Here is a 17,308-nt window from a genome sequence, read left to right on the forward strand (position 1 = left end):
TGTGCTAAGGGCTGGGGTTTACAAAAAGAGGCAAAAGACAGTGCCTGTCCTCAAGGAGCTTACAATGCAAAGGGGGAGACAACATGCCAACAAGTATGTACTAACAAGTTCTATGTCAGATAAATAGCACATAATTAAAAGAAGGAAGGCACTAGAATAGGGGCTGAGGAAGGCTTCCTGTGGAAGATGAAAAGCCTGTGGGCTCCTTCTCAGAATAAGGTTTTTAAATACAGCAGATAAAATACATAGGATTACAAAGAAAAACTATTATGTTGAAATATAATGATCAATTAGTGTATTAAAGTTAAGTCAAAAAACTTTTGTTAAGGACTCGCTTGAGTGCCACACATCTTGCCAAGGTCAAGCTGAAAGACTCACTGCCCTCAAGAAGCTTCTAATCTAATGGGGAGAGAAGAAGTGGTCTCTGAGTGGGGGCGCAGTGAGGAAAGCGCAGAAAGCCTGGGGAGGAATGAAGATGTGGCTGACCTGGTCTGGGCACTTCCCTTATCAGTCCCAGTCAGTCAGTGGAAAGGGCAGCAGGGGCAGAGTGAACTTTTAGGGTGAGAAGTTTGCTGTGGCATTGGGAGGAAAAGTCCGCAGGAGAGCACATGTTCCTGGATGCCAGATGAAGAAGGCATTCAGGGGTCACTATCCAGGTTGAGCTGCATGGCCTCTCAGGTCTTCTCCAGCATTGGTGTTCTGTGTAGAATTGAATGCTGCACCCTAGCCTGGAGGTGACCCTGGGGGGCTTTAGGAGGCAGCGCCAGCCTCTGGCAGGTCCCATTGTTCTGGAGTGATTTGGAGCCCTAGCCTTGCATGGTGGGTCCTTTGAGGATATAAGAGCCTTGTGACCTGGTTTTAGCCATCTGGTGGTGAATGTCTGCAGCCTCAGCATCTTCTAAAATGGCAGAGGCCCTTGAGGCATGGAGCGGTTGCAGCTTGCCTTGGTGGAGGGCGTCCCTATGCTGATGAAGTCACAGATGCTTGACCTACCGGGAACCAGACCAAAGAGAGCAGGGTCAGGCTTCCAGGGGAAGAAGGTTGTAAGTGGCACATAGGACCATGTAGGATCACAGTTCAAGAACGGAAAGGGACTTAGAACCCAGCCTACTCATTTTATAGATGAGGAAACTCAGGCTTGGTGGTGAAACAGCTTTACTGGTCACTCAGCTGGTGTCTGAGATGGCCCTCAGCACTGTTTTTGTTGCCTCTTTAAGGACAGTGGCCTTTCCACCAAGAATGTCTCCTGATGGGGCAGCTAGGTGGTGCAGTGAGTAAGAGCGTTGGCCCGGAGTCTGGAGGACCCAGATCAGTTCCGACCTCAGATACTTAGCACCCACACAAAATAACTGACTGTGTAACCTTGGGCAAGTTATTTAACTCCAATTGCTTTTAAATAAAAAAAAATGTCTCCTGTTCTGGAATGAATCAGTTCTGTCCATCCCATGCCATTCTGCCCCAATCCAGCCATCTTTCCTGAGGTCAGTCAGTATTTATTAAACGCCTCCTGTGTGCTAAGCAGGACCTCTAGGTGGCGCCATAGTGCACAGCGTGCTGGACCTGGAGTCCGGAAGACTCATTTTCCTGAATTCAAATCTGGCCTCAGACTCTTTCTAGCTGCATGACCCTTGGGAAGTCACTTCACCCTGTTTGCCTCAGTTTCTTCATCTGTAAAATGAGCTGGAGAAGGAAACGGCAAACCACTGCAGTATCTTTGCCAAAAAACCCTTTGTATCCACAAAGAGTTGAACACAACTGAAACTACCAAACACCAAAAATGTGTTATACATGATGCTAAGTGCTTTACACCCACACACCCCACACACATGGATAGGATAGGACTGGTATATCTACCTATAAATATGATACATAACATCTATTATACATATGTATATATAATTTACAGTCATGTCTGACTCTGTGTGATGCTGTTTGGGGGTTTTGTCATATAACATATATTACATATACTCTATATTGACAATATAACATATAGCGTATTATTAATATAGCATATGTGTAATATATAATCTGGCATAATGTAAACTTATAAATTTATTTTCATTCTATTTTTAAGACTTAAATCACAATAGGTTTAATTCTCTCTCACCATCTGTGAGTCCAAAGTTCTTACTCTTTAACTTCACCCTTCTCCTACAATCCCTGAGAAACTTGCCTGAAGGTCAGACTTTTGTCTCATAGCTACCTCCACCCTTTCCTCTAGGAGCCTGGGGCATTTGAGTCTCCATTCTATAGCTATAATTTGTATTTGAGAAAGAGCTGGACCTGGAGGGATGGGGGGAGGGCCTTCCCCTTGGTGGTCTCATGGGCTCCAGTCCCAGGCAGGTTTTGTCAGAAGTGGTTTGCAGTGTCTTTGGGAGTTTGGAGTTTCAGTTGGCATCTTGGTTGAGAGAGTTTGGTGTTCCGTTTGAAAGTAAAGACAATCCGACTTTTTCATGCTCCAGATTTAAGGAAAATATGGGTGATCCCTTAGCGTATTTGATGTGATAGTTGACCTTCAGTCATTTCGTATTTTAGCTCAGAGCAGGACCTTTACCTTGTATTGCTTTTATCCCATATTGCTTTGTATGAGCAGTAGAAAATAAAGCACATTTCTCCCTTTCTCAGAGGAACTTGGGGTCCTCCCAGTTCAAGACTATTGAAGATGACTTGGTGTCTGCCCTTGTTCAGTCTGGCTGCATTCCGGAGAACCACGGTGAAGACATGAAGAAAATGTCCTTTCAGAGGTGTGCACGGACAGATAAGGTATTCTCCTTTTCTTCAAAAAACTGATGCTCTTTAAAAAAAATCCATGTCACTTACCTAGCTACCAACCATAGCTCTCCCTTGTAACAGAAATATAACATCTACTATGTGTCAGGCATTGTGCTAAGTGCCTTACAGATATTCTCATTTAATCTTCACTACCTGAGAGGTAAGTGCAATTATCATGCTCATTTTTTAAAGATAGTATTTTATTTTTTCTAATTACATGTAAATAAAGTTTTCAACATTCACTTTTATAAGATTTTGAGTTCCAAACTTTTTTTCCCCTCTCCTCCTCCCTCCCTAATATGGCAAGCAATCTGATATGTTATATATGTACAATCATATTAAACATATTTCCACATTAGTCATGCTGTGAAAGAAGAATCAGAACAAAAGGGGAAAATCGAGTGAAAGAAACAACAAAAAAGGTGAAAATAGTATGCTTTGACCTGCATTCAGACTCTATAGCTCTTTCTCTAGATGTGGATAGCATTTTCCATCATGAGTCTTTTGGAATTGTCTTAGATCATTGTGTTGCTGAGAAGAGCTAAATTTATCAAAGTTGATCATCACACAATGTTGCTGTTACTGTATCATCCCCATTTTACAGATGAGGAAACTGAGGCAAACAGGTTAAGCAATTTGCCACATATGTAGGTCTCTTGGGAAAATTGAAAGAATTGTAGATTTGCAGCCCATATCTGATTCTTACCTATGTAAAAGAAAGGTATTATTTAGACAGGTAAGTATCTGAGGCTGGTAAGCTAATAAGTGTCTGAGGCTGATTTTAAACTCAGATCTTTTAAGCTCTTGGCATTCTATCCACTTTGTCACCTAGCTATTAACGGAAAACCAGCAGTACATTGGTTATGTTTGATAATCTGTTCCTCATTCTGCACCTGTGATCCCCTACCTTTCTCCTAAAAGGACTTTTCTTTTTTTAAAGAAAGAGGTTTTTATTGATATCACCTCAACTCCCCCATATCTCCCCTCTCCCACAAACAAAAAATGTAAAAATAAAAAATAAGAAGAGGGAAAAATATTCCAGCAAAATCAGTTCATACTTTGAAAAAAAAAAGTCTGAGACCACAGTGAGGTTCTGATTTGTGTGAATGATGAATCCTGTGATTGGTCTCATGCATTCAGATTCTCACTTTTTTAAGTTAATCATGTAAAATATGGTTACTGGTTCCAGCCCAGTGGAAGAATGCTGGGAGAATTAAGCCCCTTCACAGGATTCATCACTTGTACTAATTAGGACCTAGCAGGAGGTGGATAGCTTGCTTCTTAAGTGGGAAAATTTATTCTCCCTGAAAGTCATCTGGACTCATTTTATTGCTTCCTAGTTCACTTCACTTTTGTGTTGGTTTTACTAATGTTACTGTGGATGCTGTTCCTTTGGCTCTACTTACTTCACTCTGAATTGGTTCCTGTGAGTCTTGGTTCATTTTCTCTTTTGACACAGTGACATTCCATTACTATTCCATGGTTTTTTTCTCCTTAATCTGTGGTTACCTCCTTTGTTTGCTACTACAAAAAAAAAGTGTGACCGTGAAATGGACAGGTAGAGAAAAATGACCCCAAGCCAAGTCAGTTATTCTGAGCATCAGTTTATTGAGCTGGCCAGCGACAGTCTCCCAAGGAAACCTTAGGAGAGCTGCCCCCGAACATAGGGAAAGGGGGAATATTTAAAGTCAAAAACCTGCAAAAATAGGTGTGGGAAATAAAGTTAGTCTTGTGGGAAGTAAAGTTAGTCTGATGATGGTAGATAAGCACATCCATTGTAGCCAGGCCTTGGTCTGGACAGTTGTATAGTCCTTACCCTGATTTATTGTGAGACCCAGATGTCCTGGGTCATTCTGACATCTTATCAGGAAGTATGGCCAGGTCTGTTTCTCACAAGAGAGGGGCTCCTGGATAAGCACCCTACATACAGGGGCTTAGTATATGAGGCCATGGGCATTTCAACCATAAGTATTTTTTTATATATGGGACTTTTTCCTCTTTTCTTTGACCTTTATATTGTCATGATTGAAATTAAGGTAAACTGAAAGACAAAGTTTGGAGCATGATAAATTTATTAGTTAGGCTAGCAGTAATCAATAAATTGGGTCAATGGTCTCTCAATAACCAAAGACCTTGCTTGAGGGCCCACAGGGTCTTCTATAACAATTTGCAAGATTGATGGGGTACCTGGGGTCTAAATCAATTTGTAACATCAATTTGTAAAACCAGTTTGTACAATGGTAACTGCAATTTGTATTGTCAAACTCTGCCCCTTCCCCCTATCTGAACTCTGCCTAGGCAATACCTTGTGACTCCTTTGTTCTTACTTAATCTCTTCATGTCTCCTCCAGTCTGGCCCAAATCTCATCTAAACTATCTATGCACTAAAGTCACCTCAGCTCTGACCTTTATCTATGCACTGAGGTCCCTTCCCTCCTTCCGGTCAGCCCTGACAATGGCAGCCCTACCCTTTAAAAGTAAAAGCCTGTACCCCTCTCACTTGCAGGTCCCCTAAAGGCCTCTTGCCCGCTTCTTATAGAAGCATAACAATAAACTTCTACATCTCTCACTCCAATTAAACCTGAGACCTTGAATTCTTTCCAGATGCTATTGCAGGTTTTCTGGTCTTAGATAAGATCAGAGTTCCTGCTGAACCTATTGGGAGCTATCCCTCATCAAGATGACAGGGCAAAATCTTGAGCCGCAATTGGTGTATCTTCTTCTGGTTTGCTACCTATGACATAGTCAGAATTGAGATTATATCATTTGGACCTCCTTTTCTGAAAACCCCTTACCCACAGCCAAGTTTTGTAATGACACCAGACCCAGTTTTCAGTGTGGGAGGTGGGAGTTGCTACTATAATTAAAATTTGACATTTTCTGTTAATTAAGTTTCTCTGGAAAGTAGGGTTACAAAGGTGAAGGTAATTACGAGACAAAAGCTTGACCTTTTGGCAAATTGCTCCGGGATGTGGGTGGGGTGAGGTTTGCTTAATTTTTGAACTATGATGCAGGAGAGCCTTGCCCTCCAACTCTCCAACAGTCTTTTCCCACCCTCAAATTACTTTATTTACCTTTGATCTGATTAAACTTAAAAAACCCAGACCTTCTTGTCCCTTTTTTGTTTGTTTGGGTTTTTTGGTTTTTTTTTTTTTTTTTGCTTTTTTGGAGGGGGGAACTAGGGCAGTTGGGGTTAAGTGACCTGCGCAAGGTCATGTGGCTAGTAAGTGTTAAGTGTCTGAGGCTGGATTTGAACTCAGGTTCTCCTGACTCCAGGGCTGGTGCTTTATTCACTGTGCTACCTACCCGCCCCTCTTGTCCCTTTTTAATTAACTGTCAAGATGGTGGTTAGAAGCTAATGATCAAGTCTGTCATCTCATTTTGGATTATAAATTCTTTTTATAATTTTTTTTTAATTAGTGAATTGCCCATACTCAGGTCCCCTGGGAAAACTGAAAGAATTTTGGACATGTGGTCCATGTCTACTTCTTACCTACAAAAAAGAAAAGTGTTATTCAGACAAATTAAAATAAGTATCCCGCTTTTCCAAACTATGTGTAGCCATGTGTCACTCTTGTATCTGGCACAGGGGCACGTTAGCAGTTTGGAGAATGAGAGAGCCAGACCTGTTGGTTTTATTATTATCCAATTTTTTCTTTTTTTTTTTTTTTTTGGAGGAGAAAACAAGCCCTGGGCATGGGATTCTGGCCTTGAATACTCAGTCATCTTGTCAGAGGCACCTTAAAATGGAGCCCTTCCTGTGGACTTCTGTTTATCATTATAGTGCCAATGCTATTCACAGTGCCTATAGCAGCTATGAATGTGCTGGAGTAATTTAGAGCTGCAAAATATAACAGACTCTCCACATGGATGACAGAACCAAAACATCCAAACCTCAGAAAGCCACATCCCAGCAGCAGAAAGCCAGATCCATCGTAATAACAAAGAAATCTATACACAATAACAATGCAGGTGGCACCGCTATCCCCAAGCCTTCGCCCTGCTAGGGCCTTCCCACAAAGACTCACAGCTCAATGCCTACTTCCCCGTCTCCCTTAGCTCTGACCAATTTCCTCTCAGCTCTGCTCCACCCTTTCCTTCAGCAAGTTCCTCCCACCACAGAATCATTTGACTCAGGCTTCCATGTGACTCAAACAGGTCACATGAGACTGTTAGTAGATGGAAAAGGTCTTCCCATTTACATTACCATTATAACCATCCCAGTCCCTGCCCCCAGATATGGAGAGCTTAGGTTTCTTACCATAATTCAAATTTTACTTGGGAATTCCAACACTGTCCTGCTTGTCTGTGTTCTCTCCACCCCCCACTCCCCCAAGCTGTTCTAACTGGTGTCTCCTTTGCAGGGTGTGTCTGCTGCTGGCCAGATTGTATCCCTGAAGGTATGGCTCATTGACAACATTTTGGAAAAGATTAATAGTCACCTTCCATCTCATATCAGGATCCTAGGTAAGAACCAAGAAGGTGGAGGACTTGTATGGGGCTTAATGTGTCTCTCAGAGGTGGGGGACTATGGGTATAGAGCAGTAAATACACTGTTAGACTTGGTTAATGTGTCCACTAAATACTGGATTAATTTGCTAAATGAGTTAAAAAATGAATATGTGAAGAGCTTGGATTAGGTGACCTGGCACTAAAGTCCTCTTCCAGCACTGGTATTATTGAATTCTAGGTAAAATGATGATCAAAGATGAATTGTGGACAAGCCAAACTTCTCAGTTCCTTTACCATTCAGACACTTAGTAAGTGTCTGAGGCTGAATTTGAACTCAGGAGGGTGGGTCTTCCTGACTATAGGCCCAACACTCTAAGCACTGTGGTGCCCCCTGGCTGCCCTTGGAGTCAAGAAGACCTGAATTCAAATCCAGCCTCCGCCACATCCCAGGTGTGTGACCCTGGGCAAGTCACTTCTCTATCTGCCTCAGTTGTAAAATGGGGATAATAATAGTACCTACCTGCTGGAGTTGTTGTGAAGATCAAGTAATATAATCATTGTAAAGAGCTTAGCACAGTGCCTGGAACATAGTAGGTATTATATAAATGTTTCTTCCCTGTAGGACTCTGGGGATCTCCTTGCCTCCATCACACTCTATTTTGTATAATAATCATCTGTGTGTCTGCCCCCAAGTAGAGTGCAGGTGGTTCCTTGAGGGCAGGGAATATGACATCTTAAAAAAAAAAACAAACCCAACAACTCCCAATGTTTTGCGTGTGTATAACATGCACTGATTTTTATCAGCATGGGGAACTCTTGGTATTGGATCTTTCCCCATCAAGATGAGCCCTCACCCTTTGGAGGCTCAGGGGTTTATGATTAGGAGGGACTTTAGAGGTCGTCTAGTCCACCCCAACTTTTACAGATGAGGAAACTGAGGCTCAAAGTGGGTAGTTAGGCAGAGCACTCAGTTCTGTAAAGCAAGTGCACCTTCCTCTGTATCAGCAGTTATCAAAATCTTTGGTCTCTGGACCCCTTTGCATTCTTAAACATTGTTGAGGGCCCCAAAGAGCTTTTGTGTATGTGGGTTATTGATATTTACTGTATTAGACATTAAAAACTGATACAATTTTAAAATATATTCATTTAAAGATAATGAACCTATTTACATATTAGTCATAAATAATATTTTTTATAAAAAACAACTTTATTTTCCAAAACAAAAAAATTTAGTGGAAAGAGTGACATTGTTTTATGTAGTCTTGCAGATCTCTCTAATGTCTGGCCTAATAGAAGACAGCTGGATTCTTCTATCTGTTTCTGCATTTACTCTGTCGTGATATATTGTTTTAGTTGAGGTATATGAAGAAAATCTGGCCTCACACAGGTGTGCAGTTGGTAAGGGTCCCGGGAGTCTTTTATAGGCAAATAACATCTTAATGTCATTATAATAATAGTTCAGACCTTGAGGACCCCCCAAAGGATCTTGGGGATGTCCCAGGATTCTGGAGCACATTTTCACATACTGCCTTTTGTACAAGGGAGATACTTAATACATTTTCATTGAATTTTTGGCTGAAGGAGCAATGTAATATCAGTGTCCAATTTTACCTCAGGAGATCTAGGTTTGAATCCTGGCTCTGCCAGGCATTGCCTTTGTGACCTTAGGTAAGTCACTTACCCTCTCTTGGTAACCCTCTTAGTTTCCTTGATTATATAATGAAGGCCCTGTCTGGATTAGCTGACCTCTGAACTGTCTTGCAGTCTTAGATCTAGAATACTATGAACAATAGCCAGCATTTATATTGTGCCTTCTGTGTGCTAGGCATTATGTGTGTCAAGTCTTTACAAATATCTCTTTTAATCCTCGAAACAACCCTGGAAGGTAGGTGTCATCCTCAATGGGAGGCAAACATAATTTAAGGGACTTACCCAGGGTCACATAGCTAGTAAACATCTGAGGCTGAATTACTGCCTACTGCAGTAACAGCTGCCCCTGTGACTGGGTGATTTCTAAGGACAGTCAGTCAACAAGCATTTATTAAGCCATATGCCATGTGCTCTATGCCAGACATTACAAAGAATGAAACAATCCCTACTCTCAATGAACTTATATTCTAATTGGGGGAGATAGCAAACATTTATACAATTGCAAATATAAAATTAATAAAAAGATATACACACATACAAAGGAATTAAATACAAGATAGTTTGGGAGGGAAGGCACAAGCAGTTGGGGGGATCAGGAAAGGTTTCTTGTACCATATGGAGAGATTCTGAGTTTGTGCACTCTAGACATGGGGGATGGCCTGTGCAGAGGCCTGGAGAAGAGAGAGTTGCCCCCACTTTAAATCTGTGCTCTTAATCTGTAACATTTCAGTGTTTCTTTCCCTCTTTCCCCCTTCCCATTATTCCTCCTCAGGTTTGAAGAGGGTCACTGGGAGTTTTAATTCAAAGAACAGATGCGACGCAAGGACCTATTTCTATATGCTGCCAACATTTGCCTTCTCCCACAAGGACCACGATATCCAGGATGAGAGGTACCGCCTGAGCCTGGAGACCCTGGAGAAAGTCAATCAGCTCCTGGCCGGCTACAAGGGGACCCACAACTTTCACAACTTCACCTCTCAGAAGGGCCCCAAGGAGCCGAGTGCCAGACGCTACATCATGGAGATGCACTGTGAGGCGCCTTTCGTGCGGGAAGGCATGGAGTTTGCCGTGATCAAGGTCAAAGGCCAGAGTTTTATGATGCACCAGATCCGGAAGATGATCGGCTTGGTGATTGCGGTCATGAAGGGCTATGTGCCTGAGTCTGTGATGGAGCGGAGCTGGGGAGAGGAGAAGGTGGATATCCCCAAAGCGCCGGGGCTCGGGCTTGTCCTGGAGAGGGTCCATTTTGAACAGTACAATCGGCGTTTTGGGAACGATGGGCTGCATGAACCCCTGGACTGGGTGGAAGAGGAAGAGAAGATGACTGTGTTCAAAGAGCAGTATATCTACCCCACCATCATCAAGACAGAGACAGAGGAGCACTCCATGACCAACTGGCTGAACACTCTTCCAAATCATGACTTTGATGCTGGCTCTCTTGAGGCCCAGGCAGATGCCAAGGATTCGAAGGTAAGAAGGCAGGGGAGTCCCCAGTAGGAAGGGAATCCCAAATTTCAGAAAATGTCTCTTTGGGTGGGGGATTGTGGCTTCCTAAAATCCTGTAAGTTAGTTTGGCCCAAGGCTCCCTGGAACTCCCTGTCACTCCCTGTCACTGGACATCACTCTCTTGCTCAGGAAGTTCCTGGGGGTTGCCTCTTGCCTACAGATTCCTCTGTTGGGCATTTAAACCTCTGTACATGCTGGTTACAGCCTGCCTTTCCGAGCTGATTGCTCATTATGCCTCTTGGGACGATTAAAAAATTCTGAGAGAGACCAAGTTTCTGGGTAAATTGATCAGTTTTATTGATGCCATCTAAAAAGTAGTCAACAAAAACAGGCTCAGTGTCCTCTAGGACCTCTAGACTGAACCTCTTGAACCTTCGATATTTATAAAGTATTTTGGAAAAGGAGTTCACCAGAGGGTGAAAATCAACTCTTCCTCTAGATGGTTGGCCATCTAGAGGAAGAATATTTTAATGGGGGGTGGCTAGGTGGCACAGTGAATAGAGCACTGGCCCTGGAGTCAGGAGGACCTGAGTTCAAATTCGGCCTCAGACACTTAACACTTATTAGCTGTGTGACCTTGGGCAAGTCACTTAACCCCAATTGCCCAGCCTTCCCCCATCAAAAAAGCAAAAGAAGAATATTATAATGGAATGTAGGCTATATATTAAAATGAGGGTCTTGGGGTACACTTATGTCACCCAAATTTTTGTTAATAGAGACATCAATTTCCATATCACTTGTTAAGACAAAAGGGAGAATCAGTACTTCCCTAGACCTATCTGAGCAAACACAATGAGCAGGAATACACCTGTTATCCCAAACTTAGAATTTCTTTTACTGTCTGTTAAGATCTTGGCCTGGTGAGTAAATTAGATTTTCCACATGAGCTGATTTCTGGATGAGGAAGTAGAAAAGGGGGGAAACCTTGGTCCTGATACAATAATTAGTTATTAAATACAAGAGAGAAATGTTCATTTCTCACACCCTTCACATGTTTGACTTGCTTGCTGTTCCCAACCATAACTTTCCATCCTTCACCTCCAGGTATTTGTACAGGCTGTACCTCATGCATGGTATGCTTCCCCTTTTTAACTCTGTGTCTTGAAACATCAAGTACCCTTCCAGGTTCTTTCTTCCGGAAGTCCTTTTTTTTTTTTTAAAGCAGTTGGGGTTAAGTAACTTGCTCAAGGTTACACGGCCAGTTATTTCTGGGTGTGGTGCTAAGTATCTGAGCCCAGATTTGATCCAGGTCATCCCAACACTGGAGCCGGTGCTCTTACTCGCTGAGCCACCTGGCCACCCCTAAGCAATTGGGGTTAAGTAACTTGCTCAAGGTTACAAGGCCAGGTGTTTCTGGGTGGGTGCTAAGTGTCTGAGCCCGGGATTCGATCTCCAGGTCTTCTCAACACTGGAGCTGGTGCCCTTACTTGCTGTGCTACCTGGCTGTCCCGAGGAAGTCCTTTTCAATGAACATATTATGGGTACTTCTCCATCCCCCCCATGTAAACTCCTCAAGGGCAGGGACTGCTTTGCTTTGTCTTTGCAGCCCTAGTGGCAGGTACATGGAATGAAATAAGCATTTATTAAGCACTTACTGTATGCCAGGCATTATGTTAAGTGCTTTTCAAATATTATCACATTTGACCATTACAACAACCCTGTGAGGTAGATGCTGTTATCCCCATTTTACAATTGGGGGACTTGAGTCAGACAGTGATTAAATAATTTGCCCATAATCACACAGCTAGTAAGTATCTGAGGCTAGATTTGAACTCCAATCTTCTTTGACTCTAGATTTGGTACTTTACCTACTGCACCACCTCCTACCTCTATCTAGTATGTGCTTAATTTTGCTTGTTGACTGTTTAATTCATGTCTTTGTTCTTTGACAACCATAAAGAAGATAAAGTGGTTTAGGGAAAGAGAACTGGATTTGGGATGAGGAGTCCCTGACAGTGAATATTGGCTCTGCCCTAATCAATCAATCAGTATTTATTAAGAGCCTACTATGTGCCATGTTTCTGTGTGACCTTGGGCAAGTCATATCACTTCCAGCCTACAGTTTCCTCATCTGCAAAATGAAGAGATTTCTTTGATGACCTTGGAGCCCTGTCTCTGTATCCTTTTGCCCAAGGATTTATTAAGCACCTGCTGTGCTCTGTGTTTTGGGCACTGACCTCAGAGCTCACAGTCAGGAAAGGGAGTGGATAGGAACTCACATATCTATAATACAAGGTAGAAATGTGAAAGTATCCAGAGAAAGGTATCAAGGAAGGGCTGTGGGAATTCAGATTAGAGAAAGATGACTGGACCAGACGGGTAGGTGTACCACTGCATGTCTGTCACCCAAAGGGACCTCCCCTAATGGCCTTATTTTCCATTTTTGCTAAACTTAGCCAGAGCCTGGTTTCTCTCCTTATATGGTGTTTACCTTGTATAGCTGTGGGCTAAGCAAGGCACAACCTCTCATTGCTCTAAGCAGCTCTCCCAATTACATAGAAGGTGCTAACTTGCATCAGCAGAGTTTCCTCATCCAGAAATTCCTTATATCAGTGAAATCAGAGGTCTAGACCCTCTCACTATCTTAATTTTTTTGTTTTATAAATTAAAAAAAATTTTTTCAATTACCAAAATTTTCTTTCCCTCCTACCACTCCCATACCTCATTGGAAAAAAAAAAGAAAAACAAAGCCCTTATAACAATTATGCATAGTTAAGTAAAACAAATTCCCATCTTGTAAATGTCTAAAAATTACATGTCGTCTCCTCCTCCACCCTGAGTCCACTGCCAGTCTGGGGGGAATGGGGGAGTATCAAGCTTTATCTTAGGGCCTTGGGAATCAAACCCCTCCTTGGCCATTGTATTGATGAGAGTTCTAAGTAGTCTTTCAGAACTGTTTGTCTTGGGGGTGCTAGGTGGTATGTGGATAGAGCCCCAGGCCTAGAGACATGTGGACCTGAATTCCAGTGAGGCCTCAGGCACTTACTAGCTGTGTGACCTTGGGCAACTCACTTAATCCTTCAAAGAAATGAAACAAAACCCAAACCCAGAGTTGTTTGTCTTCCCTCCATTGTTACTGTAGCATAAATTGGCCTCCTGGTTCTGCTCTTCACTTTGCTTTTGTTCAGGCAGATCCTCAGATGTTGCCTTGAGACTGTCCCTTTCATCATTTTCTGCAGAACTACTGTCTTCCACAAACTCATACACCATAAACTGAACCAATAAAATAAAAATGACAATACTACCTAAATTAACTTACTTATTCAGTGCCATATCAGTCAGATTACCAAAGGATTACTTTATAGAGGTAGGAAAAATAGTAACAAAATTCATCTGAAAGAACACAAGGAAACCAAAGCAATGAAAAACATGAAAGGGGCCTAGTGGTACCAGGTATCAAACTACATTAGAAGTGGTAACAGTTTGATACTGGATAAGAAATGGAGTGGTGAGGGGCAGCTAGGTGGTGCAGGGAATAGAGCACCGGCCCAGGAGTCATCTGACCTCAGACACTTAACATAAAAAACTAGCCGAGTGACCTTGGGCAAATCACTTAACCCCAGATTGCCTCACCTTCCCCCCTCCAAAAAGCAAAAAAAAGAAAAGAAATGGAGTGGTGTGGGGCAGCCAGGTAGCACAGAGAGTAAGAGCACTGGCTCCAGTGTCAGGATGACCTAGAGATCGAATCCCAGGCTCAGACACTCAGCACCACACCTAGAAATAACTGGCTGTGTAACCTTGAGCAAGTTACTTAACCCCAATTGCTTAAGAAAAAAAAAAAAAGGAAATGGAGTGGTGCACCAAGGGAGTAGATTAGGTACACACTGCAGAAACAAATGAGCCACTGTTTGACAGATTCAAAGAGCCCAGTTATTGGGGCATGATGATGTCACTATTGGACAACATCAGTGACTTGAAGAAGCTGCAGATGATATAATTGTCAGATTAATAGATGATATGAAGCTGAGAGGGAATGACTAAACACATTGGATGAAAAAGGTCAGGCTCCTGAAAGATCTTGAAAGGCTAACGTAAAATGAAATTCAAGAAGAATGAATATAAAGCTCTATACTTGGGTTCAAAAAAATAAGCTTCCTAGGGGCAGCTGAATAGAGCACCAACCCTGGAGTCAGGAGGACCTGAGTTCAAATCCAGCCTCAAGACACTTACTAGTTACATGGAAGCAAGTCACTTAACCCTGATTCCCTCCAAAAAAAAAAAATTTCAACTTTCCAAGTACAGGATAAGGGAAGAAGTAAGCAGTTGCTATGAAAAAGATCTCAAGTTTTTTGTTTGTTTTTAATGAACTTTAAGGTCATTGTGGATGAACAATGTGTGCCATGCTAACTCCAAAAGCTAACACTGTCCATGAAGGCCAAGTCATAGGCTGCAGAATGATGGAAGAGACAGTCCTGTTGTACTTTGTTCTGATCAGATCATGTCTCAGTCTGGATACATTTTGGCAAAGGCAGAGTTAGATTTTATCTCAAAGAGAATGGCCAGGATAATGAAAGCACTGGAGGTGTGGGGTGGGTAAGAGTGCTGAGTCTCGATACAGGAATTCCAGAGTTCAAATCCCACCTCAGATGCTTACAAGCTGTTGGACCTTGGAAGAGTCACTTCACCTCTGTTCGCCTCATCTGTACGATGGCAATAATAGCGCCTACCTCCCAGGGTTGTTGGGAGGACCCAGTGTGAAATTGCATATAAAAAAGTACTTTTTCAAACCCTTAAAAGTTCTATAAAAGGCCTAGTGGTTATTTTTATTGTGGTTGCTGTTGTTTTTCTAATTATACCATCCTGGGTGAAGATCAGTTGAAGAAATGTTACCATGTTACCAGGGAGAGGAGAACTCTTAGGACAGACATTTTATACACTTTTCAAATATTTACACTGCTGATGTAAACTTGGCTTGCTTGAATGAGATGAATATTTTCATTCACAACAACAGTGTGGGGAATTCGTTCTGTTTGTCAATCCATTTTTTTTCCCCTTTTAAAGAAGAGAACAAAAGGGAATTCAGACAAGCAGGACAGCTTTGAAAGTAACATGGCCGAATTTATATATTTACAACAAAAAGCAAGTTATACAGAATAGAGATTCATAGTTCCACATACAAACCTTGTTTTCTGTTCTATTTTATTTGGTGTTTGTAAAGTTTGGAATTTTTAAAAACTTAGAAAATTTTTTAAAACGACAATAAAAATTGTTCTACATGGCGCCAGAAGGCAGTAGTAGGAGCCACAGAGGCAGATTTCAGGGGCTTGAGGTTGGAAGGATTTCCTTAGTAGCAGCTGTCCAGAAGTGAAGTGGGCTGCCTGGGGTGGGGTGGGGGTGACTTCCCCATAATTAGATGTCTTTCTACAGGGGTTGGGTGACCATTTGTGGGCAAATTTTGTCAGAGAGATTCTTACTTGGGTGTGGGTGGATCAGGCTAGCTGACTGCTTGAGGTCCTGTTAGATTTGAGATAACATGGTTCTCTGAACCTGCCTCTCTCAAATGTTGCTCAATTATAGAAAATAAGTTTCCCAACTTATCTCAATTTGGGAAAATTGAATAATGTTCCTGTTTACCAGGGCACAACCAGGAGTGCTCACTCCTCAATTTTTTCTTCTCTTATTGATTCACCAAAAACTCTTCTGTTCTCTCATAGGCTACTGGTAGTCTTAAAGGCAGCGATGGAGGTGGGGATGACTGACTGAGAGGACACAAGTCACCGGGCAGCAGAGCTGTGCTGACTACGTTTTTCACCAAGGGGGCCTTTGCAAATCCCTCTGCAACACACATAGAGACACATCTTCGGTTTATTGGTTTGCTTATTGTGACCAGTTGCTGATGATAGAAAGGAGCTGGGAAGATGGAAATCTTTGGATCGTGATCCTTGACATAGAGGATGCCAGGTCCAGAAATACTTGAAAATTTTATGCTTAACATAAAGGACTGATTTTATTCTTTTATTGACTTCAGGATCCTAAAGCATGGTAGCCTTCTATGTTTGGATCACAGAATAAATTGCCTCTAGTCTGCTATTAGTCCATTTTTTTAATGTCGCCCAACTTCTAGAACACTGGGAAAGGAAAAATGTGTGTGTGTTTTTTAAAAGAAATGATTTTATTAAATTGCGCTTCTCTACTTGTCACTTTTTTTTTCTTTTAGCCAATTTCTTCCTCACTGGGTTACTCTATGATTTCTAGATTGAGCAGAATGTTTTTCTTTCTGGACAATTTAACACATTTTCTGAGCATCTGCCATTTGAAAAGGCCTTTTGTTGGACGCTAAAGGGAAGACTCAGACAGATAAAAAGAGGCTTTTGTGTTTTCAAGGGTTCAGTTTAATTCAATAAGCACTTATTAACTGCCTACTCTGAGTCAGGGAGTGGGTCAGGCACTGGGGATTCAAATACCAAAACTGAGTTCAGGCTCCATTTTCCCATCTATAGAATGGGGATAACAAGGCCCTTAACACTTACCTAAAAGGGTTATCATGAGGATAAGAAGACATACTGTTATTTATAACTGTTATCCTTATAGTTAGCACTAAGGCATAATGCCCACCCCACTTCCATGCCTTACACTGATTGTCCCCCATTCTTGGAATTCTTTCCATCTTCTCTTCTACCTCTGTTTCTCTGGCTTCCTTCAAGGCTCCTCTTCAATGACACCTTCTTCTACAAGGCCTTTCCTGGTCTGTCCATCTGGCAGTTCATTCCTTCTGAGATGACCTCCCATCTTCTTTCTATATTTTCTATCTCCCTGCAAATTTACATTGTTGCCTTCTCTGTTAGTATGTGAGCTCCTTGAGGCCAAGAACCATGTTTTTGTCTTTCTTTGTATCTCTAAGGCTTAACCTGACACACAGTAAATGCTTTAATAAATGCCTGTTGACTGTCTAAATGCAACAATGAGATGGTCCTTGCCTTCAAGGAGC

General features: G+C 42.1%; 1 protein-coding gene across 3 annotated transcripts in view; it reads left to right on the top strand.

Moving 5' to 3' along the window:
* LOC138159441 (pseudouridylate synthase 1 homolog) overlaps nt 1-16,511 on the top strand; it is a 26,336-nt gene extending 9,825 nt beyond the window's left edge. For all 3 annotated transcript variants that reach the window (XM_069085835.1, XM_069085930.1, XM_069085893.1), the window contains 4 exons: nt 2,626-2,763; nt 7,137-7,239; nt 9,647-10,344; nt 16,035-16,511. In XM_069085835.1, coding sequence (XP_068941936.1) covers nt 2,626-2,763; nt 7,137-7,239; nt 9,647-10,344; nt 16,035-16,079 — 984 coding nt within the window. In that variant the 3' untranslated portion in view covers nt 16,080-16,511. The remainder of the gene's footprint in view (nt 1-2,625; nt 2,764-7,136; nt 7,240-9,646; nt 10,345-16,034) is intronic.
* Nucleotides 16,512-17,308: the final 797 nt, after the last annotated feature.

This window comes from Petaurus breviceps, unplaced genomic scaffold (genome assembly GCF_028583685.1).
Source record: "Petaurus breviceps papuanus isolate PSGF00001 unplaced genomic scaffold, PetGlider_PUasm1.0 101, whole genome shotgun sequence".
In the NCBI taxonomy this organism is placed as follows: domain Eukaryota; kingdom Metazoa; phylum Chordata; class Mammalia; order Diprotodontia; family Petauridae; genus Petaurus; species Petaurus breviceps.